Genomic DNA, 26,409 nt, shown 5'->3' on the forward strand with positions numbered 1-26,409 from the left:
ATCATCACCATTTATACCCTTTCTAAAATATGTAAGCGCCAAGTGCTACACACCTGTCTTACCAATCACGTTCTAGAATACAAGCATTGGGAACTGCGGACTCTACAAGAGTTGAAGCAGCTGCCCACTTCCTGACTCCAGTTTTCAGATACCTCATTACTGTCATAGGATCTTGGGGAGCTCATGAACAAATGGGGACCCAGTATGTAAACCTGGATGACCCTCCTGTCCTTCCATGGATGTGTTCAGTCACCGAGGCCTAATGACTGGGCTTTCCTGCAAAACCCTGTGTGTGAACAAGTAGAATGAGGGCGGTGATCAAGCCCCAGGACCCACACAGAATGCCAGTAAGTGAGGCTCCGCCTCCAGGGAATGTCTGGAAGCAGCAGGGCTATTTCTTCTCCTTCTTGCAGGCATTTGTTGTTACCCTATAGCAGCCCATTGATCCCCTGTGGATTAAAGGACAAAACCAGGAGGGATGCTGGCTTCCATCACCCCTTTGCCTCTTGTCCTCTCTATAAATCACTCTGGCAGGTAGCTGGGACACAGCTGCTAATGACAGTTTGCTCTGGAGCACAGGAAGCCACCTTTTAACCTGCCTGCTGTTGTTTGTCTCTCAAAACGTGACAAAGGACAGACGTAAGCAACATGCCAACTGTTGAGAGGATCTGCTCGAGCACTATAGGAAGCCTGCTGCTCAGAGCCACATCACACCAGCCGCTCCATGGAAGGACAACTGAGTTCATTTCCTGAAACCCCTACACAAATTCTGTTCACATCAGATTGGGGTAGGTAATGCGGGGCAACTCACCACGCACAGCCCTGCTTCTGTGCTGGCCCCTGGGGTTCCCCAGCCTCACAGTTCCTTCCTGAAGCCTGTTCAAATGCCCCAAAGGTGCCACCCAGCAGCCTCATCTCCCAAGTGCTCGTCTCTCCCCCCACGCTCATTTCTGGGTCTCACCATCTGAACCAGACTCTAAACCTTGCAAGGGCCAATCTCATTGCTGTACACAACATCCTGTTATCTGCATGAGGACTGGAGTGTGGCTAATTCACCTCCAGTCCCAAAGTGGTGTTTCTCTAATTACTAGTTGCATGAAGTGTACACTGGATAGCAAATTTGCAACGTGTATTTAAAACATGAACTGAGAACTAGTTTATAAAAGACATCCTTGGGGCACCCGAGGAACTACTGGGGAACTCTTACATGATATGAAATTGCTAGTCAAATCTTAGAAATAGTCGTGGTATTGTAGAACGTCTTGTGTGTAGGAGATGCATGCCTAAGTATTTAGAAGGGAGCGCGCTTTCAACTCTATCAGCAATAAAATGTGTGTATGTGCATTTAAGGAACACACACATGCACAGATAACGCAAATGGGACATGTTACACCCGCTGAATCTAAGCATAGCTTATGTAGGTGTTCCCTGTGCTATTCTTCGAATGAGCCTATGTGCTCGAAAATTTTCATATTAAAAAGTAGAAAATGAAAAAGAGGAAACAAAAGATCAGGATGCAGACATGAAGTATGATATGGTTGTCAGGCATGTAGGGATGTGTGCATGCCCTAGATTATAAGGTGAATGCATTTCTTACTGTGAGCCAGGCAAGTCTGCTGGTACTAACTACTCGGTAGCTCCTTGCTGCACCACGCACAAATGCAGCAAGCTGGAAATAAACCCTATGTTAATTACCTTCCAGAAGCACAGGATTTAGAAGAAGAAGCAAGCTGAGAAATTATTTTGTCTCCAGTTACATCCTATTAACTCGAACTGTGTCACAACAGCCAAGCCCTTTCCTGCCCGAATGCACTGGAGCTTAACCTCAACTGGCACTCCAGGCCTTTCTTATCAGATGTCCAATTACTCATGGGGAAGGCTCTCCCAGGCTACTCCCCACCAAGCCAAGAAGGGGATTGTGTTGCAAGAAGACTCCCAGGAGGGTGACCAAATGCCCTAGTTTGCTTGTGACTGAAGTGTCTCCCAAGACGAGGGCTTTTTGGCCTTAAACCTAGGATGGTCCCAGGCAAACTGACAGCTGGTCATCCTAACTAGGGAGATGCAAGGGAACCACAGACAGGTCTTAGAGAACTTCCCCTGCACTGCCCTGCGGTGGATGGTGCTGCAGCCACAGGTGCGCAGAGGAAACCCAGCACAGCAAAAATTGGGGCAAGCTAGCAACCCCAGAGCAAATTCAGACGGCAAGTTACAGTGTCTCTCCTACCCTTCAACAGACCCTCTGTCTGATTATTCATCCATGTATCTGGAAAGCAAAAGGGAACTTACCGTAAAAACGTCATCGTCACCAAGCTCAGCTTCATTATGGATGGTGGAAGATGATGTTGTAGAGCCTTAAAAAAAGACCAAAAATTGCAATAAAAGGTGTTTCCAAAAAAGTTAAGCAAATGTCATCATTTAAAAGTGTATTTTAAGGAACTCATATTCCATTCCTTAAATTCCATATTCAATTCCACTCTGCTACCAGCAGACATGTTACCTTGGAATGAAATGCTTCTCATTTACTCTCTAACTGATTCCTGCCTGAATATCCCCTTTGTTCCCTACCCATTCCTCAAACGTATGCACTGGCTACTGGGCCATAAGCAGAGTCACCACGGAGGGGAGGCAGGCAGGCATCAGATGCCTCCTGCAGTAAACCTCCAGGCCCCCTATGGAGGGGGAGAGCATTGGAATGACCCCCCACCACCCATTAGCGCTGCCATAGCTGCACTGTGTAAAATGGACTTAGTTCTGGGGTGTCTTCATCTACCAGCAAGAGAGGGGGCTTGACTGACTACCTAGTATACCTGCTGCCAATATTAATTCAGCCACCCTACATTAAAATCCACACTATCTGGGCCACTCTCTGGCTGACATCTGGGTAAAGTGGTTTTCTCTGACAACAGCAGGGCGTCAGTACGTTTTCTCAGCGTTGCAGGTCAGATGTAGGCTTATGCCAGACAACCCAGTTAATTCTATCACGGAATGAACTAGTTATTTAGGGATCAATTTATTAGTTCATTGTTCATATTTTTCTTCATTCTGGTCTGTAAATTAGTATAACTGCTTCCCTTCTATAGTAGCCAATAATGAATGGATCAACTTAAGTGACACTGTAAATAGTGAAAAGGAAAAACATGCTTCAGAGCTTGAAGATACCAAAAAGGAAATTGATTATCTTCTCCTTTTCTTGATTAGGTCTTTAAAAAGGTCCATTTAGAAAATGCTATTACATAAAATCAAAATTCAAAGAATGGCTCAGAAAATGATGACAAATGCTGAGATTTCCACTGAGGATCACAGGAGGAAAAATTGCTCTCTGTGCAATTCTTATTGATCTTTTAGGATCTTTTCTCTATGGTTTCAATTAGTCCAGTCAGTCAATGCTTAATGGAGTAGACATAAAAAATAGTTACAAGTAGCAGAATCAAATTTTGTGTGTAGCTTTAGTGATAGAATATACATATTACAGACTTCTATCAAAAATATAGAAACAGTTTTCTCTCTATAGATATTTAAAACCATGTTTAATAACATTTTAAATATATGCCACTTAGGATGTAAACACTAGTTTTTATTGTCCCTTTGGATACTGTGACTGTAATTAACATTCACATTCTCACTACACTTATCTTGCTACTGAAGTTAAATGACTTTTAAGATTTGCTTATCTCTCTTTCACCAAATCTATAATGAAGACTGTGACTTTAAAACACAATGATTTCTTAAATGAAACACACATTCTCTTGTTATTCATTCCCCCAATTGCTGAATTTGGCTGTAATTATGTCATGTTTTATCATTTTTATTTTTGTGTGACCCTGGCAATGGCACCTTCCACCCTCGAATCTGATAAATGGTGAAGTAGAGATATTTGTGTGTTTCCATTTGTGGACTCTAGGAAGGTCCACTGTGAGAAAGGACTCTAGGGCCTTCCAGGCAACCATCATACACACTACCATGTCCACTCCTCCTCACCACAGACAAAAACCAGACTCTGGGAGTCGCAGATCCTTTTGCTATTCAGTGGCAACAGTACCTCCTGGGATCTGGTTATAGGGAAGTCAGTAAGGTAGCTTTGGAGTCTTCTTGGCTTGTTAAGAGTCCATTCTCTACTTCGGACCAAAGTTGTTCCAATAGTCACTCATTAAGTCCAGACCTTATCTTTTCAGAGCAGTCCAAAAATCAACTAATATCACTCCTTACTCTGAAACCCATGTTCACTCCTTTCCTCCTAAACTGTCAATTTAATTGTTCTCCTTGCATATTCCCAAAGTTCTGGCATGTAATGGGCCTCGCCCTCTGGTGCCCAGCAGATAAACCGCCAGAACAGGATAGCACATGCTACTGGAATTAGAAATACGTCCACGATCCAACTGAGAGTGCAGTAACAAATTCAATACCTTCTATAAGGTCTTCGATTGCTTTCCTCACTCCCCTGTCAAAGGCTCGAGCATCAGCAGGACTTTGGAAAGTAAGTCCAAACTTTCTGTTGTCGACTTTCCAATGATGAAATGTTGGGTTGGCTTTGGTGTAGACCAAGTCTTTTCTTACATAGCATTCTAATACCACCTGAAGGATTGAAACACAAAGGCTGGTTACTGGTGGAATGTCATGATGATGTCTGGTCACAAAACATCTACCTAGAAACCATTCATCACTGGTGGCAGCTAAGGAAAACCCTCCACACCTGCCTTCACTTAGCTGGTCTCTCCATCTCAAAAGAAACCTTTGTGAGTTTTTACTACCATCCAATCTCTGTTGACATCACTTTGGCTCTGCTGACCTCCCACTGTACTCCTTGAGTAGGCTTCTCATCTAATTCACTCCTCTTTCTCCTGCCTTGGCTTGGGGTCACTAGCTGAGCCCCAGGCCATGGGACTCTGCTCTGCTTCCCACTCACTGTGTCTGTGTCAGTGATCTTTTACCAATAGCTCCCACTCTCCCCTCCTTGGCCTAATGGGCTTTTCCCAGCTGACCTCAAATTCAACAAGCAGAAAAATTAACTAATCTGCTCTGAAATTTCTGAGACCAGTTTCCTCTCCCAACTTCCCCAGATCTAGCAATGCCAACCACTCTTTATTCATTCTCTGTGGCTCATAATCTCTGTCTCCTCTGTTTTCTCTACTCCCATGCTATTAATCACCTACTTATTGTATTTTTCCTTCAACATCTTTTATATTAACCCCATTTCAGTTGCTGCTCCCCTGATCTAGCTAGATTTTTGTTAACCTTTTACCTGATTATTGTAAGTTCCTAGTAATCTAGATTCAGAACTGCCCTTTACTGAGTAGAAGATCTTCAAACCTGAATCATTGTATCTCTAAAAGGGGATTACATCGATACCAGTGAGAATACACAAACATGGCTCTGAAAACATTAAATAATGACAGATTTAGGTGTCATAAAGTTAACACTTGTTTCCTGCTGTATTTCCACCATCAAGTTTTACTCTTATTTTTCCATTTCTTATCACCTTCAGAATTTATTATTATTTACTGGATTTCTTATTATTCTCTAACAGTTTCATGTACATTAGTTTTGTTTCCCCTAGTAAGACTGTAAAAGACCAACAGGTGCTATAAAGTATTTCCCTATGTCTAGCACCAAGCTACTACTGAGGAAGATGACAGAATTTAACATTATAGGATAAAAGTACTACAATCATTTGTAAGTTTCATTTGCATAAAATCTCTCAAATTGGGCAGTGTTTACTCCTATGGTTCTACTATCTATACTAATATGATTCAAAGTTTAAAAACTTTAGTTTTGTTCTGGCAAAGCAGTCATTTAACAAAATGCAGTATTAACTAATTTTAGAGTAAGTGAAGGGAAAAGTTAAAGGCTCATCTCAGTTACCACAGTGCAAATTCGTTGCTGATTACCTTTGTGTACACATTTCAAGAACACATCTAAGCAAAGAGGAATTAAATGCTGCCTAATAAATGTTCCCTAACAGATGAGAGTAATATTCAAATTGGTGTATTAAATAGCAGCTATCTTTATTACATTGTATTGAAAGAAGACAACAGTCCCCCTCACACAGTTCTATTTTGATTAAATTGCTTATTATGGCCATTTTCCCTCTAAGAATAGTGCAATGATTAAATGTCAGCCCAGCCCCATTCCAAATTGGGGAAATCCAAATAACCAAGGCTTTAACTAACAAATGTTATCTATTTTAGAATTTAACAGTCTCAATTCAAGTCTCAAAATAAACTTTTTGTAAAAAACAAAGACTTCCAGTTTCTTCATATTTTTTGGGTGCAAAGAATTAGTCTTTGACAATTTCCAAGTTTAAGATTATTCTAAAGGCACACTGTTAGAAAAGTAAAGTGAGTCCAATCACCTAAATTAAATGAAGTGTGGGGGGGAGGGGAACAGGCGGGGCAGGGAGCATCACATCACATTTCTTTATGCCCTCTTAAAACATCATTACATATCTAAGTTTAGTGATGAAAATTTCAGAGCTTTAATTTTTGTAACAAAAACCTGCAGTGAAGTTTTGGCACATGTGCAATTAGGCATTAACTTAAAACTTAAAAAAGAGGCTTCAAAAATATCTTTTTAAATGAGATGCATGGAGAGAAAAAACTGATTACATTCTTGTTGAAGGCTTAGAAAAAAAATACACATGAAAACGAACCCGTGAAGGCTCATTCTTAAGCCTGTCTTTATCCACCCCAGAGTATGGGGGTCCTAGTTTCTTTTGTGTGGCTTCTTTACATACTCAAGAAAGTTTGTGCCTACGCTTGAGTGGGCTTAAATGGAGCCACACCTATGAACTGTTCAGTAACTTGCTTTTTATTCAGGAATTGTTTCATCGGTGCACGATTCTTCAGTATAGATGTAGAAGAACCATCCAGCCACTGTCCATATGAATGGACATTTAGGTAATTTCTACCTGGTTACTTTTACAGATAATGATTCAGTGAACATTCTTACACACATTCTCAAAGTTTTTTACATTTTAGTTAAGAGCTTAAGAGCTCTTTCTCTTCAATTCCCAGGCACCTCTCATGGGGTCCAGGATAGCAAAATTATGTCCATATGAAACATTTTTGCCTTTTTCACTGCACTGCTGTTCTGCTACTGGTATGAAAAGAACATAGTAGGTGAAACTACCATATTGGCAGTTAAGGCAACACAGGAACACCAAAGTCACCCGTGGCTGTTCGGCATCAAAATGGAAAATGCCAGCTTTATTTCACTGTCCTGATGAATTAGTAAAAATTATTATTTTATTAAATCTTGACCCTTGCATATACATTTCCTATTTCGGGGAAGTTCATGTAATTGGATTTCTATATATACTTCTGCATTCAGTCTACTGTAATATGTTGCTCTGGTTGAAGAAGACAAAGAAACTCTGGCTTTGCACAAATGCATAGCTGGGAAAGGGAAGAGTGTTTCTAACAGCCTTTCACTTCTGCTGCACTGGAAGAAAGAGCATTGTCTCAAGGGAAAGTACTTGTGCAAGTGTTTCACTTGTAAGTTAAACAAACTGCTTTTTTCACGGATCACCAGTTTTACTTGAAAGAACAACTGACACACACACTATGGTGACCGAGACAGACATTTTCCTGAAAATTAATGAAGTGAGTCCATCACATCAAGGAAAACAATAATAATAAAATTTGAGCTTTCAAGTGAAAATTAGAGTTTTAGACAACTTCCTAATAATAAAGACTTTTTAAATGAGATTAGTGGTGATATTTCGGAATTGTAGAATTAGGTTTAATTTGTAAGATCCGCTTAAATCAGCAAACCATTATTTTCTAAATGACCAATGCATGATGTTACAAAATCAAGGGAAACTAAAAAGATCCCTTCAAAGTTAAAGAGAAACATGGATTTTAATGTAACAGAGCATGAAAAGTTCACTGATCTATATGGCTCCAGATCCCACATTTAAGAAACTACCACTGGCCAAGTTGTGGTACAGTATCAAAGAAGCTTAGATCTGAAAAGACAATTTAAAATAGTTCTCCCTTTTCCAACTACATGTCTCTTTGAGGCAGGCCTTTTTCTTCACATACTTCACCAAAACAACATATTGTAATAGATTAAAAGCAGAAATAGATAAGAGAATACATCACTTTCTACTAAGTCAGATATTATAAAGAGATTTGGAAAAAGGTAAAGCTATGTTACTTTTTTTTTAATTCGAGAACAGTTACTTTTCATAAAGAATGTTATCCTAACACTATTATTAAGACCTTTTAAATTTGTTCTGATATCTAATATGGTTAACTACCACACAGCTATAACACATACACATGCAATAGTTCTCGGGGGGCTTCCACCAAATTTTACAGTGTAAAGGAACCCTAAGACCAAGAATGTTTGCGAACTGTTGCTGTTCACAGTACTTCTAAGTCTATTTTTATAGAAAGCATTAGATGGGGAAGTACCAGATAAAAAGTCATGTGCACTTAAAATCAACATCCTACCAGACTGCCTTTCAGGGAGCTCTGCTGGCAGGACCCCCAGCACCTGTGTGAGCACCCCCTGACCTGCCTGTGGGCCTGCCCCAGCAGCCTCTAGTCTGAGACTGGTCTTCCTAAGTGGTTTCCCACACTTGAAGGAGGAAAGTCCTCTACTCCATCTAAAATAAAAAGGGACTCAGAAATTTTAATTTATATATAATTTTCCCAGGAAAACTTGGTTGTCCCAATTTATCTGAGTAACATTTAAAAAAAAGATTTATTTATGCATACAAGAATTGGGGTGCAAGTCAGAGGTGAGGGGGTGGGAAGGTGAGGGCATTCACCAGAGACAGAGTGGGGAACAAAACAGGTGGATCTACTGAAATACACTTCTGAGGGAGCAATGGGTGCGACAGGAGAGGTCTGCTGCGCCTTGTGGGTCATCTCCCTGGCTTGGGATTGAATTTAAAGCCGCAGTAGCTGGCGATAGCTTAATAGCACTGAGACTTTAATCCCTGTGCCACTAGGAAGGCCACTGAATTTCTGAGTGGATGCCTGAACACAGACTTTCCCCACAGAAAACATGGCAGTTAAGTTCACAGGTTTCAACACATCATCCAAAGATGCATTACACTAATGTTTTGGGTTCTAGAGCTGCATTATATTAGATAAACAATCAACAATACAATACTACCAGAAAAAGCACTTCATGCCCTACCTGGAATACTAACTCTGATACTACCTAGCTACTGTACCCCATAAAAATGATCTCATCCTCTCCTCCCCAGTCAACCATTCAGTTTTTTTTTTTTTGGGGGGGGGGTATGTTACATGGAGGCTGCTGCACCTCTGTGAGCATAAACACTCCAGCAGACACAGACACTGCATTATGGGTGTCAGAAGAACAAAAGAAGAGCTGTTGTGGGGACAGGGCAGGAGGAAGGGGGTTAAATCCCACTGAGTAGAGCAATCCAGAATTTTCCAGAGTGTGAGGTCCAAGGAATAGAAAGGTGCACAGCTGCAAGAATGACTTAGGTGCTCATAGACAGAGGCCAGAAGTGGAGTCACAGAATGTTGATGGGTTTCGAAGAATAAGGATTCTTTCTGAATTTACATTCTTCTATTATAACCATACAAGCTGCTGTGAGAACACAGGGATAGAGTCTAAGTAAAGGGCTAGCACTGTTCTTAGATAAGTGGGAATCACTTTTCTCTTTATATGTTGGGTGGTTCCATTGCTGTGGTTGGGACACCTTACAAGTGAGTGTTTTAATTATTGACTATTCCACAGGGAATATTCTGAATAGAGCACAGTTTTTCAAATGAGCTGAATTCTCCCTCTACGAACTCAGAAACGAATTAAGTGTGAAAATGGCTATTCTGTTAAGACCATATATCATTTACAAACTGTTCTGTCTTACCTACTTTGGACAATTTTTAAAACAAGGAGCAGCAGTTGCAAAAAAATAAAGTCCACTTAACACGTAAAACTCAACAGAGGCAGCTGTGAAGGGTCTGCAATGTAGCACTGACAAATTTCTAGTCTGCAGTTTCTCTGTGGCGCTCCTGGAGGCCACAGCGCTGTGAATCATATGTTGGCTCCTGAATACACACGCCCCAATCAGGCACAGACAGAAGCCGTGCTCCTCCAGGTTCAGGACCCCATGAAAGCAGATTTGGACATTCAACTTTCTTTCATATCATAGAGTCTTCATGGCAGAGAACTGGATCTCCACGTTCTTCATGAAACGACCCCTCCTACCCGTGTGAAATCACACCCATTCTCCAGAGCGTCAAGCATGCAGAATTAGCACAGAAACGTGTGCCTCTACCTTTTGTTATTTTCTTTTTTGCCCAAAGGTATTTTACTCATTAGCTGATGAAATAAAAGCTGTAGTATCTTTTAGATAACCTTTTTTAGAAATAATCAAGCATCAGGTGACACTTGGCATTTTTACCTTTCACCAGTGAAACCTTGAAGGCAGGCTCCAGGAACAAACCTTACTTTAGTAAAAACAACTCCGCCTTCCCAGCTTACTACAATGTGATTCATCATAAAGGACACACTTCTGTTTTGAAAATCTTGGTATGGTGACAGGACAGCTTAATCAATCAAGGAAGCAAACAGGAGAGTCAATATATGGCTCGTAAGCATCTGAGTTACACACTGTGGTAAAAAGTGACTCACTGGAAAGTGAGGGCCATGGTCTGGGATTTGGCACTAGCTCTAGAGCTCTAACCTTTTAAGTTTTAGAAAGGGTTTGCAATCAGAGAAAGGAAAAAAAAAAAAAACAACCGAAAGCTAAGAAGTGGGCTGTGACCTAATAAATCAATGGCTCATTTATCCCAGAGTGGCATGTCTGCCATTACCAGTTTGTCCTTCTGTCGCTCCCCGCGGATGAGGAAGCCGCTGCGTCCGTTGCCTTCTGGGTGCATGACCTTACAGACCCCCACGCGACTGATCCCGCCGCCTTCCTGTGGGAACCATCCCCCGCTGGAGTCATCTCTGGTCATAACCACAGCCTTGACACGCACAATATAGCTGTCACTGAAACGACAAGAGAGGGCGACAAAGGTCTGATGGCTGTCGTGCTTCACAACGCAAGGTGACCCCTGCCCGCCCTTTTCTAGGCTCATCACAAGAAAAGCTGCCTGGCAGCCACCTTAAAAGCAACATTTATTTTGTTGAAAAGCACATCATTTTCTCAAGACTTTCAGTGGTTAAAAGGCACATGTGAGTTTACTTCCAAGCCGTTCCGTTCAACATACAATCCTAGGTGGGAAAATCATTTCAGCTCAAATACCCTTTCCACACATGTAGCCTTCTGTTTATGATTTTATTTTTTCCAGGCTAAACTGCAATTTCACAATAAGTTCTTTTGTACATTTGCCAACAATCTTTTTTCTCCTCCAGAGACCAACTCAAGTTTCTATTCACTCTGCATCACTTTTTGGGAAACTTATTTGCATTTTCAGCAAGGTCATTCAATTCACCTTGCTGTTTTTCTTTGACTTGAATTTTTTTTTTTTACTTTCTTGAACATATATACTCACACTTCTATATGACAGGTGCAATGCCAGATTCTAGGGAAACAAAGATGTAGAGGAACACAAAACCCCTTTGTTTGAGGGCCTCAGGGACATTCACAACCTTCAAATCTCTGGGTTACACCCTCATTTCCTGAAGGCATCCGAGCAAGCGGGTTCACTGTGCTCCCAGCTCTCCACCATGCTCCTTGTCATGATTCTTGGTGACTAGTATTCCCAGAGAGAAACCTTCCAACTGCTTGGCCTCTTAATTTCTAAAAACCTTCTCCAACACCCTTGTCTTACACCCAACCCGAGGTTATACCCTTGACCGTGTCAGTCAGTACCAGAGTATGTCCAACCTCCGTAACTTCTGCTTTAAGTCACTGTTCTCCAACCACCTCCTAACTTTGCAGCTCACTCCCTACAGACTCCAATAAGTCTTCACCCCATTTGAGCCAACTGTCTCTTGTCCTACCTTGCTTTGGTTGTCCATACCCTGCATGTTCTCACTGGATTCTCTACCAAACTGAAGTTCCATGGTCCATGACAACACTCTTGCACAAAACCTTAGCATCTTTACCTTCTCTCTTCTCACTGTAACTGCCTGGAGAAACTCCAACAATCTTCTCAAGTGCCCCCCCTCCACCCCCAAGCTGCTCCACATTGTTAGAAGGGGTCACACCTCAATGTACTATGCTCACAGAGTTAGTTTTAAAGTATAACCACCAACTTCAAACGGACCCTTACATGCCACCCAGCAATCTGCTCCAATTTCTTGAACTGTTCCCAAGATTATTCCTCATGTTCCCCTTCTCACTCCCCCAACCCACCCAAAGACAGAAAAGTTTGCTCTAACTCCACTGGGAAAACACAGAGATCTGTACCCACCAGAGTGCCCTACTCTGCACCAGTGCTCTCTGCCTCTCCTGTGACTAAGCCAAGCCATCCATGAGCCAGGATGATGACACCACTTAAATGGTTTCTATGCGCTAACAGTGCCCAAATTAACATCTCCACGCAGAGCTCCTTCCTGGGTTTCAGTTCAGCAAAATCAATCTATCGCCTGTGTGATTTCTCTCCTGCACATCTTCTAGGCATCTCAATCAACATGTTTCAGACTGAACTCCTGACTTCCAAAACCTCCTCACTCACTGGCTCTCCCTTCACAGTATACTCAGAATCCACTTTTTACCACCTCCATAGATCATTCCAACATACCACCTTGACCCCAGGTGCCATACATAACCTGAGACCACTGCAGCAGCTTCCTCCTTGGCCTCCCATTCCACGCCCGCCCAACCGCTTGAGCAAACAGACAGGTAAGTCTGGTGATGATGACCAAACAAGTGCTCCTATAGCTTTCACTGTATTACTTGGAGTAGAAGTCAGAACTCTGACTTACCCTGACCGCTCTTGCTTGTTCATTTGACTTCAGTCCCACTGCTCTTGCTGGCCCTCCACCCCAAGCACTCCTCAGGGCCTCGGACCTTGCTACTTCAACTCCACATCCCATTCTTCTCACACAATTAGGCTCATTCCCTTATTTTATTCTGCTCCAAGTTTGACTTCATCAGTGAAGACCTCTCTGTCTACTTTCTATGAAAGGGACCTTCCACTCCCCTGCAATCTTCACACTGCTGTGTCTTTCTACGTGCTAACAAATCAACTCCTGGCCTCACATGTTTCTCTGTCCACTTGTTTTTAATTCATATAGAACTGGGGTACAAGCCAGAGGTGCAGGGGTGGTGAGAGGCTTCACCAGAGACAGAGCGGGGTGCAGAACAGGAAGATCAACGAAGTGCACTGCTGAGGGGAGCAGTGGGCAAGGTCAGGAAGATCTGCAGTGCCATGTAGGTCACCTCCGGGACGGGGATTGAACTCGCACTGAAGCGGCTGCGGCTAGCTTGAAGTGCTGCGTCCTAACCAGTTGAGCCACCGGGGAGGACTGTGCTTGTCCACTTTCTGAACCAGGATATAACCTCCACAGGAGTAGGGATTTTCCATGTCCCTAGAGCCCAGAGCAGTGTCTTGTATGTTAGCGAGCTATGGAAGGCGAGGGTAAGTACACAACATTTACAAACAGGAATTTAAAAACCTATCTGTAACTAGTAGAATCTGAGAATATATAAAGTGTTCAATATTCATTTATCTTATGCGCCATAGAAGCTTAACTGGGAGAGGTTAAAGATTTCCTTTTCATTGAAAACAGTAAAGTTGAATTAAAAAAAAACAAACAAAAACACAATTCTATTAGTTATCCCCTCATGATAATCTCAGGATTCAACATGTACTTTAGGTCCTAGAGATTAAGAACATAAATTTTATAACATTTTTTTACACTAGTTACATATAAATTGAGAATATTTCCCCTCACCCCAACCCACTTATTCTAGGAAAAATTAAGTGTCCCCACGGTTTCTAATTCTCCAGTGTGAAGTACAGATTTCTCACATCTTCTGTGACTGCATAGGTTCACCCCAACAGGAAATGGCCAAGGTGAAGCACTGAAATCACATACCTCTTGTTAAGACATGCTTTTAACTTGTTTTTTTTTGCATCGCAGCTGTGTGCTGTTCTTCCTTCTCTGGTGGATTGGGTAAACACAAAAAAGGGATGTTTGCAACTCTTCTGTGACTGCCATAGACTTATTTCCAAAGAGGACTGATTTACCAGAGGTCTGGAAAGAAGGCACAGCCCCCGGGCTTCCATAGTAGCGGGGCTGTTAGCTCTGGCCTCTGCTTGTGATCTGCAGCCCCTCCATCCTGCCCAGCCTTCCGCTGCCCCTTCTGGAGGGCATCGACTTCTGTGAGAGGGGCGGGGTGCTGGGAGCAGAAGGTCCCTCAGTCTCCGCTGACAACAACTCAGTCAGTGTTAAACTGAGGCATCTGGCTATTTAAAACAAGGCAGGGGAGAAAGCATCACCCTAAAAGCTGTGAAGGCTGTGTGGGTAATCCAGCTGCATGGCAGCATGCCAACTGCTTCCTATCTGCTGTATTTACGCTACTCAAGCACTTCACCCCACCCAGAACAGCACTGGCAATGTACTCCACTACCAAAAAGGTATAAAAAAGAAAACACTCTCCCACCTTCCCTCCTTTCCAGTTCTGGAAAGAATTAAACAACATGTTTAAACCAGATGTGGGATTTGTTTTTTGGGGGGTGGGGAGGGTGTGGAGACATGGAGGAGGAAGGGCAAAGGCAGATTAACTTTTTAATTTACATGAGGAAAATACTGCTGATATCCTTCAGAAGAGCTTCAAAAAAATTCTTTGTTAAAAACAACCAAGATTAAAAAAAAAAAAAGCTCTGAAAGTGGCAACTGCTACATCAATGTAACTGACTAGGACCTAGTGACGTTCCAGACGCTGGTCCAAAATAAACAACAAAAAAATCCTGAAAGGAACTCCAGTGTCTGACCTTGAACTAACTACTCCTGAGAATCCACGTCATTAAAAAACGGTGTCTCACCAAATACCACTGCATTCTCAGTAAAAAACTGCCTTAGGGCCCCTCTCTGATGGTACAACAGGTTAGGACACAGGCCTTCAGTGTGAATTCGATTCCCACCCTGGAGGTGACCCACATGGCACTGCAGACCTCTCCTGTCTCGCCCACCTCTCCCTTCAGCAGTGTAATTCGTCCACTCTGCTCCCTACTCTGTCTCTGGTGAGTCCTCTCACTCCCCCGCACCTCTGGCCTACACCCCAATTCTGTATGCATAACTAATTAAATAAATAAATCTTAAAAACAAAAAACAAAAACTTCGACATTTTAAATGTGACTTTTTTTTTTTTTTTTTTAAGATTTATGCTTACAGAACTGGGGTACAGGCCAGAGTTGTGGTGGGTGAGAGGATTCACCAGAGACAGTGTGGGGAGCAGAACAGGCAGACTGATGAAGTGCACTGCTGAGGGGAGCAGCGGGCGAGACAGGAGAGGTCTGCCACACCATGTGGGTCAGCTCCCTGGCCAGGGATCGAACTTGTGCTGCAGTGGCTTCATCGAGCTTCATAATGCGGTGCTTTTACCCGTTGCACCACCAGGGAGAGCCCTAAATGTGACTTCTTTAAGGAACAAACTCTACCCACCTGTGGCCTTATTTGTAGAAATAGGACTTGCTATCCTGTGACCACAACATGTGCAAGATGTGAGGGCTATCCTATCTTAGGATGGGGAGACACAGGAAGAATTCCTAAATTAGATCTTTATTTAGGGGCGCTGACTCGAGGGAGGCACAGCAAGTCTCAGGTCTCGAGTCTTTACGTTCTAAGTTCCATCCAGATTCAAAGCACACTGTCTGGCAGTACTGTGCTGTGGCAAGAATGCCCAGAGCCAGACAGGTCGGCATGCCTTGACCTTCTCAGCAGTGAAGGAAGTGTCTTTCTGAGCTTTAGTTTCCTCATTTGCAAAAAATGAAGAGGATCTACCCTGCCGATATGTCCTGAGGGTTAAAAGCAGCAACAGAGGTCAAGTGCCTGCCACGGAGACTCTGATTTAGCTGTGGCCATCATAATTATTTTTGTTGAAAGGCTGACTATGATTATAAAAACAGGTCCTTTACAGAGCAGCCTCCCTGGCCACTGAGGAGTGGGTTTCCAGACTGCCCGCTGTCCTCAGCTGTCAGAGTGTAGCCGCAGGGAGGGCGGCAGGCTCTTGACAACGAGAGAAAAACCCAAAATGTACCTCTAGCAATTATCAAGGCAAGTCAGATTTATAAGGAGCCCACATCTGGGGCCTACATTTCAAGCTCACCTGTAGAGAAAAATAATTCTAATCTTTGCCCTTGGCTCCTATCCCATCTGCCTGTTTCAAGGATGGAAAAAGAATGTTTACCGCTTCCATATTTCGAGGCCCTTCCCCAGCCAACCCTTCTCTGATTACACCTCCTTTATCTCCCCATTATGCTAAATATTGCATGCACTTCCTCCCAACCCTCTCCCACCCTTCCCCACTTCGCCAGACCTTGAGAGGGATTAGCTAGGATCCCAGCCTCTCCAGCCCCGGCTTCCATCCAGCAACCCCCCAGCCACCACCAGCTGGGCCTCCAGGAAGCACTCCTCACCACGGTCACATCCCCTCCCCAGCCCCAGTCTGCTTGGTGCCTACAGATTTACAAAGGCTGTTTTCAGTGAATGCTGCATGTCTATATAAGATTACATGTGTATATTTATGTGTGTTGAAATACATTATGTCTACTCATCTTTTGAAAAAGAATCAAATGTGTGGAGAAGTCAAAGAAATGGGTCGGATTCTATTTAGGTGGGTGGTGGTTTCATGAGTGCTTCTTTTTAAAAGTATCAACTAGTTAAGAATTCTTTCGAAGTGGTAGCCCAGTTTTAGAAATTTTATCTTCTGACTTTAATGGACAAGGAAAAGTATGCATAATGTCATTCTTTATGCATGGTGGTGGTGCAATTTTCAGTTCTGTACAAGCCACTAAAAGTAGAACAACTTGCTCTACCCACTTAATACCTCGCGGGAAATACAGCATCTACATTAAGGCGGCCATTTCCCAGACCCTCCTGGTTCTTCCAGGCTGACAATAATCAAATTAACATGAGACAGATTGGCAAGAGGAAAAGAAGTTCACAATGAATAGCTCCTGTATGCATGGGAGACATAGTAAACATCGAATGACTCCCCTCTCCCTAGTAAACACTGAATGACTCCCCTAAAATGATTTAAGTCGCCTCCTTAAATAACTTCTGCTAAAAGACAAAGGGGGGGGGGTGGAGGGAGAGAGATGGGAGTATGGAAGGTTACCAGGAAAGGCAGGGTAAACAAGGTAAGATTATTAATGCAGATTTAAGTGGCTTCCTTCCCCATGAATAAGAATCAAAGAGATTTGGTCTGGGCTTGTAGTGGTCTTCCTCACAGTGAGTGAACCATCACAAAACGGAGATATTTCCCTCGTAGTAGTCACATAAATGTCTCCTACAAAAAGGGCAACCGTGCCCATCTTTCAGAATTCCACCTATGAAATAATCCTATACCAAAGGTTTTTTTTTTTTTTTGGATTTTTTATTTTCCTTAAATTTTTGCAGTGATAGTATAAGACTAAATAGAAGTATTTCATTTCTACAGACTATCTTTGAGCTTCAAAGGATCATACTGTAAGGTTGCAACTCTTGCTCCTGTTTGCTAGCCAAGTGCCCGATTAGCCAAATCGGGCAAAGGCATCATTTTTCTCTGCAAATGATACTGAACAGGCATAGTGAAGAGAAGAATTTTCTAAACATTAAACATTTGTTTCATTAAAAAAACAACCAAAAAAACCCCAAAAAACTGTTTTTGCAGAATACCAGGGCTGGGGAAGCTGAAAAGGAGGCTAAGGATGCTTTGTGAAAAGGGTTAATAGACACCAGGTAACCAGTCACAAAGCATACTTGACCAGGAGAACAGGCCTGGCCCAGCATCTGCTAGTGACAGGACAGACAGTGGCTTTCAGTGCGTGTCACCAGACAAGCTGAGGCGGGACGGCTCCTGAGTCTGAGTTTCTAGGGGTGACTGCCCTTCTGAGTGGTCACTGCTGCCTACACAGGACAATTGCCTCCCACGGGGCTGGAGCAGAGGATTTCTACGTTCTATCTTCATGATCAGTTTAGGTTTTGAAAATGAAACCTCCTGGAAGGAGGCACCAAAATATTACATGATGCCTGAGGAGTGGCAGCAGTGGGTGCTAGCCTTAAGACGATGATGAAGGGGTGTCATCTTCCTCCAAGGGCCAAGAGGCTGAAAAACCCCAGAGGTCCTGCTAATGTCATGGGAGCCCCAGAGGGTGGAGGAATAGGTTTTCCTCCTCAGACCTTTGAATGAAGACACTAGGATATGTTTCAGTAGCCCCTGATTTTGTCTTGCACGACAAGCCCGTAAGTGCTAATGTGCAGCAAGGTCACCAGGGCTGTGCGTCCAAGTTCCACCCCCACCCAGGGGAGGTGGGGCATGCCCATTCTCATCCCTCATGGCACGTGTAAGCCCGGCATCTTTTTGTTGATGCTACCTAGCTACACTGCAGCACATAAACAGACCTACTCACCCACACACCATTTTCTAGCATACACATTAGCAGAGGTCACTTTCTCTCTTACCATGAAAGACACTGACAGCTCGATAGAGGTTTGAAATAAGAATGATGACTAAATTTAATGATTTATAATACATTCTTTAGAACCAATACCAGCAGGTTGACACGGACCTCTAACGTGTTTGCTTCCTTATTGAAATTGAAATTTTATAACAAAGATACTCCTGCAGACTAATTGCTATGAACTCCTGTTTTAGTTTGTGATTTCTATGATTCAAAATAAAGGCCCACACCTTGTTTAAAATAAGGTGCTGACTTAGCATGCTACGTGCTTTCACAACATCTTCCTTTAGATTCCAACGTGCTGTAAACAGAGACATTCTCTCATTGCCCCAGTGCTACCTTATACTCTGAGGTCACAAGAACTAGATACATGCACTATACACTCTGGCACATTCTCTCAAACATGGGATAGAGACACATGAGCATCTGGGCGCTGTGCTGTTCCCTGCTATGGCCCTCTTTCTTTGCTGCTGTGTCCTGTGACCCATAATGACCAGGGAGAGGCAATGAAGCAAAAACACAAGGGCACAAAGATCAGAGTTGGAAATTAAACCCGTAAGCTGTCCAGAGGCTTAAAGAAGTACTTGAGGAAATACAAGAAGCACTAAGGGTCCTCTGACACCCCTGCAGCCTTTGGAGTAGCAACCAACAGGTCCAGTGTTCTAGAGAAACCCAGGGTCCAGGGTCAGAGCATCTGCAGATACGTTCCACCACCCCTTTATTGAGAGCCTCAATTCTAGGAATCATTCTAGAAAGTGGCAACATACATGGCAGTGCCCAGGCACACTGGAAATCATCTCAGAACCACCGGCTTTGGGATTTCCTTTTCAGCAAGGCTGACAAAGACCTAGTAGACTCACTCTGCTGTGCTGTATTTAACATGCAATTTTTAAATTAACCTCCAAGTTTATATCATCAGTAGTTTGAATAAGCATAAACCTTTAACAGGAAAAGGGTGGTTTAGCTGGCTTAGATTGGTCTCAATGTTTTTTTTTTTTTTACTTTTTTTTTTTACAAATATCTTTTTATTTTATGCAAAATCTTTCCACTTCATGTATTTAATATATCAAATGTCTTTAGAACAGAGCTACAGTTTTTTTTTTTAAGCAAAGCCTTTTCCTAGCAACATTTAAATTTGGTACATAAGTTTAGAAACCACAAAAATACTAAGTATATAAAAATCCATGAGGATGGGTCACTTATCACTGGGCACAACAAAGTTAAAGGCATCAGAACTTTCTTACTAAAGTACAATCCAGAGCCTTAACACTGGGCAGCTTCAAACCTAGGAAATGAAATATTTGCTGAACTAAATCTAAGATTCAGCACCCAAAATGGCAATTTTAGAAGTTGCATCTAAGACACAGTTTTTTTTTAAATGGCCTTTTGGTAACTTTCCTGAGCAAGTGGCTCTTGAGGTGAGTAACACACACAGCTAGAAGAAAGACCTGGCTGAAGAAAGTCTTAAACACAGGGCAGACTTAAGGGTCTGTTATATTCCTGGTGCACAACCAGGAAAGAAAGTAATAATTTTTTCTTGAAATTTGAAAATTTGCTCTCACCTTATTTCTAATAGAAGGAATTCTAAATTCCTCACACTGGGGCTATAGACAACTAGAGATTACCTGAATGGGTCCCTTAAGTTCTAGACGGACTTCCTGGTCAACCAGATAGACCTCTGTATGCTCATGCTTATCTCTACAGTGGGTAATTGCTTTACCAGTAGACTCTGGAATACATTTTCAGTTGTTTGTTAGTTTAAAACACTGGGTCTAGGAAATTAAACTAATAGCCTCCAACAACAAGATCCTTAAATTTAAAAGTAAATAAAACTCTAAAATTAAAAAAAAAAAAAATCACAAGTCTACAAAGATTTTTTTCTTTTCCAACCAAGCATCAAATGACTCTCCACCCCGTCACAGATGAGGGTTGAACTAGCATGAGAGGTATGATTCAGACCTAGATTCTTCCTTTCAAAGGATGTATATCAGACAAGGTTTTCAAATACAACCGGAGATATCCCAATCAGTTTCCACTCCTTGTTCATTCTACCCATATATCTAGGAATCCTAACTACTGCTGACAGTTACTAAAGCAGCAGGAGATGTATATTTGTGTTTTAATTCTATCAAAGCATTATACACATGTTCTCTAAATTTTAAGAGCAACTGAAACATTTTAAGGAATAATTGTAAGATTTAAAAAAAAGAAAAGATTTATTTTATTTATACATGCATGTAAGAGCTGGGGTGTACACCAGAGGTGTGTGTATGGGAGAGGTGGGAGTAAGAGGATTCACCAGAGACAGTGAGGAGCAGAACAGGCAGACTGACTGAAATACATTGCTGTGGGGAGTAGTAGGTGGGACAGGAGAGGTCTGTAGTACCATGTGGGTCAGTAGGGAGTAGTAGGTGAGACAGGAGAGGTCTGTTGTGCCATGTGGGTCACCTTCCTGGCTGGGGATCAAAATCTTGTCACAGTGGCTGTGCGCCGAGACTTACCCCTTTGTGCCACCTGGGAGGCTCATGGTAGGATTTTAGTTTTTAATCATACAGTTCATTACATTCAATGCATCTACTGGCGATTTCTGAGTTTTTATCAGAAATTACAAAAACATGGACAGTGACTTTGACATGATTAAGCTACCTGAAAAAAATGGGTGGGGGATGTTCCTTACAGACAGAAGTGGTTCTGTCCTAAAGGGTTGAGTTTCGGGGTGATTACACAGTGGGAGGCAGGGAAAGAAGGAAGCCTGGGAGGCAAGAGGCCAAAGTCTGAGTCTAGGTTTATGATTTTGCTTTTATCGTCTGCTGCTTTGCTGAGCCTGGAGTTCAGTGGAGTTCATAATTAATCAAGATCAAAGGATTACCAACTTAAAACAAACAAAATAACCCACCCCTGAAGAGCCCTTTCTTCTTCTTCTACTTTTTACTCCGAAAGCAATAATTTTCTTTGACTTTCCCTCTGTTTTACACACCATTCCTAAAATGGTATTTACTATCCCACATTTAAACCCCAAAGGCCAGCTCATGGAAATGTTAAGATTACTAAACAAAATTAACTCTCACCACATAAAAGAATGCATATAATAGAAAAATTGGTACTTTTCAACTCAAATGGCAGAGGGAGTTGTTTAAAGTTAATAATCTTCAATTCAGGTCTTTAAGTTATAGCCCTTGAACTTCTGTGCTTGGCTTTCTCTGAATATTTTCGCTTTCTCACTCAACTGGAGGAAACAAAGGAAGAGAGCACTTAAGATCCACAGGCTGAAAAGTTTAGGGAGAAGAATGATCCTATCTGCAATTTAAATTTAAAAAACAAATGATATCTTGGATAGAAAGACAGAGAGATGGATGGACAGATATGTGTGAAAATGCACTAACAGTAAAATAGTTCTACAACAGAGTTGGTGGGTGTTGACAGTACAGTTCTTTCAACTTTTCTCAACATTTGAAGACTTTTATAAGGAGGAAGAGAAAAAAATTATAGCATTATATTCTAAATGGAGATAAAGACTAAACCTAGAAGATGCAAATAATGGTACTGAAAAGTCTCGTTATTTCTTACATGATCTAGGACACATTTCCATTTTTTTCCTGTCACCAATCAGCCTTCACACCCCCAAAGCAAACCATGGTCAAAAGGTTAGGAAATTACTTTAGCAAACTAAGTTAATACCAAATTCTAAACCTGCAAAATCCTTTATAAGCCAGTCCTAAATAAGACCTATTTTCACTTATTGTCAAGAAGATATGAGAGGTATCACATACACACACACTGGAATACTATTCAGCAATCAAAAAGACAAACACATGCCATTCACGGCAACATGGATGGAGCTGGAAGGGATTATGATCAGTGAAAAAAGCCAGAAGTAAACAGAAAAATACTGGATGGTTTCACTTACAGGAGGAATGTAGGGGAACCAAGGGGCCAGGAAAAAAAAAATTATAAATCAAAAACAAAATTAGCAGGCAACTATTAATCAGAGACCTTTTGCAGGGTAAAGGGATCAAAACAGGGGAGGGAGCGTGTTCTCACACAATGGACTATGGTGATGGTGGATGGGTGAATTGGTAGTGGGAGTTTTGCAGGGACTACACCTGAAAAGAGAAAGCATGCAATGTACAAAAAGGGAAACTAATGTTAAGACCTGTTCTCAAACAAAAGGAGATGCTAACTCAACCCACAAGGGGGAAAGGGTCAGCAAGCCATGCTCGCAGGAGGCTGACTGGATTTTAAGAGCTTCCCTTCTTATTGCCAAAACAGAGCCATTGGGCATGAGTTCCATGCAGGTGGTCATTGTTACCAATTAATTTAGATGTTCTTTCTCCCAGAGATGCCACCTCTCTCAGCAGATAACAAAAAACAAAGAAGCAAATAAAGCACAGGCGAGGTATTTTTCCCTCCCCAGGAAAGACTGGCATAGAGGTGGGCCTGAAGCAGTGTTTGGATCTTCAAGAAGGAACAGGGGAGAACCATCCAAACTAGTTCCACACCCTGTATGCTAAAAAGAACCGTAAAACCATCTACTCTAAACCCTTCACTTAGATGGAAAAATTAAAATCCAGGTTGGAGAAGGGCCCTCTTTAAAGTCACTGGCAACAGAGACAGATGAAAGAGAGATCCAGTCTCTTTCAAACCCCTGCCCCTCCTTCCTCCGCCTGCCAACTTTGTTCTAAAAGGGGCCTGTGTTGTGGCTAGGTGATCTAGAGGATATAAGAGCAATTTATTCTTATTGGCCTCTTAAAATTTACTGGATAGGCAACCGATTGTCAAAGGAATCATAAAGAAAAATGAAGATGTATCAGTAATAATACAACCACATGAAATAAACAACAGAGCTGGGGGTGGGGCTGGGAAGTCTTATTCATCTTAACAAAGTTTCACACCAACAGAGCTTTTTGGATCCATTGGTATAACTGGTACCATCGTTAGCAGACTCGCCCCTCTGTTGCACATCCCCTCACTCCTAGGAGAGATACCCCAGACTACTACCAAGCTTCATTCAGTTTCTTGATATATAAAACGAGAGGCAGAAGCCAAATTTTTCAGGCCCCCTTTCAAGTGTGGGCCAACTTAAAATAAACATAGCCTTAAAGTGCTTTAGCTGTGCCAGAGGACTTACCAAGCACAGGCCACCCAAATATTCTACAAAAGCAGGTAAGAAAACTTTCAATAGTAAAATAGAAAACAGCGTTCAAATTGGAGAGGGAAAAAAACCCCCATAAAGGCCTGAAACCACGACAAAAGAACAGATATTTTCTCAGTCCAAGTGTTATTGTGCAACTGAAGTTCCCAGGGGTGAAACTGGTTTAAAGTATTTTGAAATAGCAAGAAAGTGATGAAAAATGAGGTTCAAAAAGTTTAATAAGCACCTTTGAATAAAATAGGTAGAACCTAGCCATCTAGCTGGGTTTATACACTCACATGGAAGGAAATCCCCAGACATATTTATGGGGCAAATACAGGCAAAGAAGACAAGAGGGATGGGCCCTTCCTCCCAAAGAAGTTATCCCATATGCCTCACCAGTTTGCTCCAGAACAGATGCTCCAACGCCAGTCTTCACTACATTCGGAGAGAAGGGGGTCAGGAAAAGGTAATAATAGCAGCAAGTGCTTAACTTAAACATGGGAAGAAACATTTATTGCAGACCTTTTGATGAAGCAACTCTGCACTTCAAATTTTACATTAGGTCCTGGCTGTTTAACTTGACAAATGAGTTCTGGTCCAAAAGTTTTCTTGTAAATCCGTTGTTCAAACTGGGGTGTTTTCCCCCCAGGGAACAGAAAACAGTGAGCAGTACAATTCCCAATCCAGTTCATGAAAGCCTAGTCAATTCCTGATATGGCAGTTGCATTTCCAAATGGTTTTTACTGCCCATCTGACAGTCTCCTTAACAGCAACACCGGTAGGAAAGGCCAGTTTTATTGGACTCTGCTGGGTCTGGCCAAGAATTTTTCTATGCGGGTGTGGGGTGGGTGAGAAAGGGCCAGCAACAGGAATTCTAAAACTCTGCATCTAGGTTTTTCCATTTTGGGGTCATGAGAATTTGTCACCACCAGTCCTTAATAAATTACAAGGAGCCAACCTCTGATCAAATCCAATTAGGGAATCTTTTTTTTTTTTTAAAAGATTTATTTACTCATACAGAACTGGGGTACAGGCGAGAGTTGCAGGGGCAGTGAGAGGATTCACCAGAGACAGAGTGAGGGGCAGAACAGGCAGATCAACGAAGTACACTGCTGAGGGGAGCAGCGGGCGGGTCAGGAGAGGTATGCCGTGTCATGTGGTCACCTCCGGGGCAGGCAGGGATCGAACTCATGCGGAAGTGGCTTTAGATTCACAGTGCTGTGCTTTAACCCGCTGCGCCAACAGGGAGGGCCAATTAGGGAACTTTTAACGGAAGCAAGCTAGTTAACAGACAAAACCAAGGCGGGTATGGTTGGTTTGCACTTAAGCAAACCAAACTCAGTATCACTGGTTTCAATGCAAATGTAACAATGGCAACAATATCAATGCCATGGTTGAAGACTCAGAACAACAGATCTCTGGAAATTGTTCTTTTCTTTTATGGTGGCAATGCCTACTGGATAATTAAAACGGAAGCAACAGGGCAAGCTTTGTGCTCACAAGATAATCATGCAATAGCAGATTCTTGACTACCCGGAGGAACAAGATTTGACTTAGGAGGGCAATTTCCTTCTGAGTTATTACAAAACAGGCACATAGACTTCCATTAAGTGACTTTGCTGCCATAAAAGAACTGGGTGGCAAAGAGTATGTAAACCAACTGACTACACCAGGCTTGCTCAGTGTAACACAACACTTAAAATACTGTTTTCCTTATTGTAATATTCTAGCCTGCTTTTGAAAGGAACTTCCAAGGAATTTTAAAGTTAGTGCCCACACAGTAAACTGTGCCAGCTTGGGGAAGGACTAGAAGGTGTTTGATTTCAAGACACACACATGACCTTCACAGATAATTTAGACCACTGGAGACTATGGTTGAGTTAGGGCTTTCTTGGCTATCGCCAGGACACTTGTACCAGGAAGCTAACCCGAGCATTAGAGCATGCACTCCATGGTAGCTGATACTTTCAAGGAAGCACAACCACATGGCAGTGACCAACTTCTCCCACCAGGGACCTTTACTGTCAAGGTGGCAGTGTGTAAAGGCCAAAGAGATGCTGTTACCCTGCCCTGAAGCCGCACTGTCCCTGCAGGCTGCCACTTAGTATGGTCATGAGGAAAAACCCACAGCCCACTCCATTCATCACTGTGCTTCACACACACCTCCCAGGACCAAGCTCACCTCTAGGAAAGCCACGATCCCTGGCACCCTGAGCACCCAGCAACTTCCCGCAACGAGTAATGGCTCCATAGATGGAAGTTCTTGCATAAACAGAAAAGGCCAGATGAACAGAAGGGGATATGACAGGCTTGCATTTTTCCTTGTGTCTTTGCACACAGGGAATTAACCCTACCATTTACTGAAGGTCAGAGTCAGCTCCCGTATCAAAGGCAGTTAATCGCACACCCATGTTCAACCTGGCATTATTCACAATAGCCCAGAGGTAGAAACAACTTGAGTTATCTATGAAGGGATGCATGGATAAAGAAAATGTGCTATTTACATAGAATACCATATTCTTCAACCATAAAAAAAAAAAAGAAATCCTGCCATTTACTACAACATGGAAGGATCTTGAGACTATTGTGCTAAGCAAAAAAGTCACAAAAAGACAAATATTGCACGAGTGCACTTAAAAGTCTACCGCCTACAGTAGTCAGACTCATAGATGCAGAAGAGCAGTGGTGGTGAAGGGTGGGGGAGTGCAGGGAAACGGGAAGTTGTCTAAT

The 26,409-nt window shown here is 42.4% G+C and overlaps 1 protein-coding gene across 2 annotated transcripts in view; it reads right to left on the reverse strand.

The window, feature by feature from the left end:
- SPRED2 (sprouty-related, EVH1 domain containing 2) overlaps nt 1-26,409 on the reverse strand; it is a 107,600-nt gene that overhangs the window by 16,872 nt on the left and 64,319 nt on the right. For both annotated transcript variants that reach the window (XM_012731553.1, XM_004691461.2), the window contains 3 exons: nt 10,800-10,977; nt 4,404-4,572; nt 2,287-2,351 (listed from right to left, as the gene is read on the reverse strand). In XM_012731553.1, coding sequence (XP_012587007.1) covers nt 2,287-2,351; nt 4,404-4,572; nt 10,800-10,977 — 412 coding nt within the window. The remainder of the gene's footprint in view (nt 1-2,286; nt 2,352-4,403; nt 4,573-10,799; nt 10,978-26,409) is intronic.

This window comes from Condylura cristata, unplaced genomic scaffold (assembly GCF_000260355.1).
Source record: "Condylura cristata isolate star-nosed mole 26May11 unplaced genomic scaffold, ConCri1.0 scaffold00031, whole genome shotgun sequence".
NCBI lineage: Eukaryota > Metazoa > Chordata > Mammalia > Eulipotyphla > Talpidae > Condylura > Condylura cristata.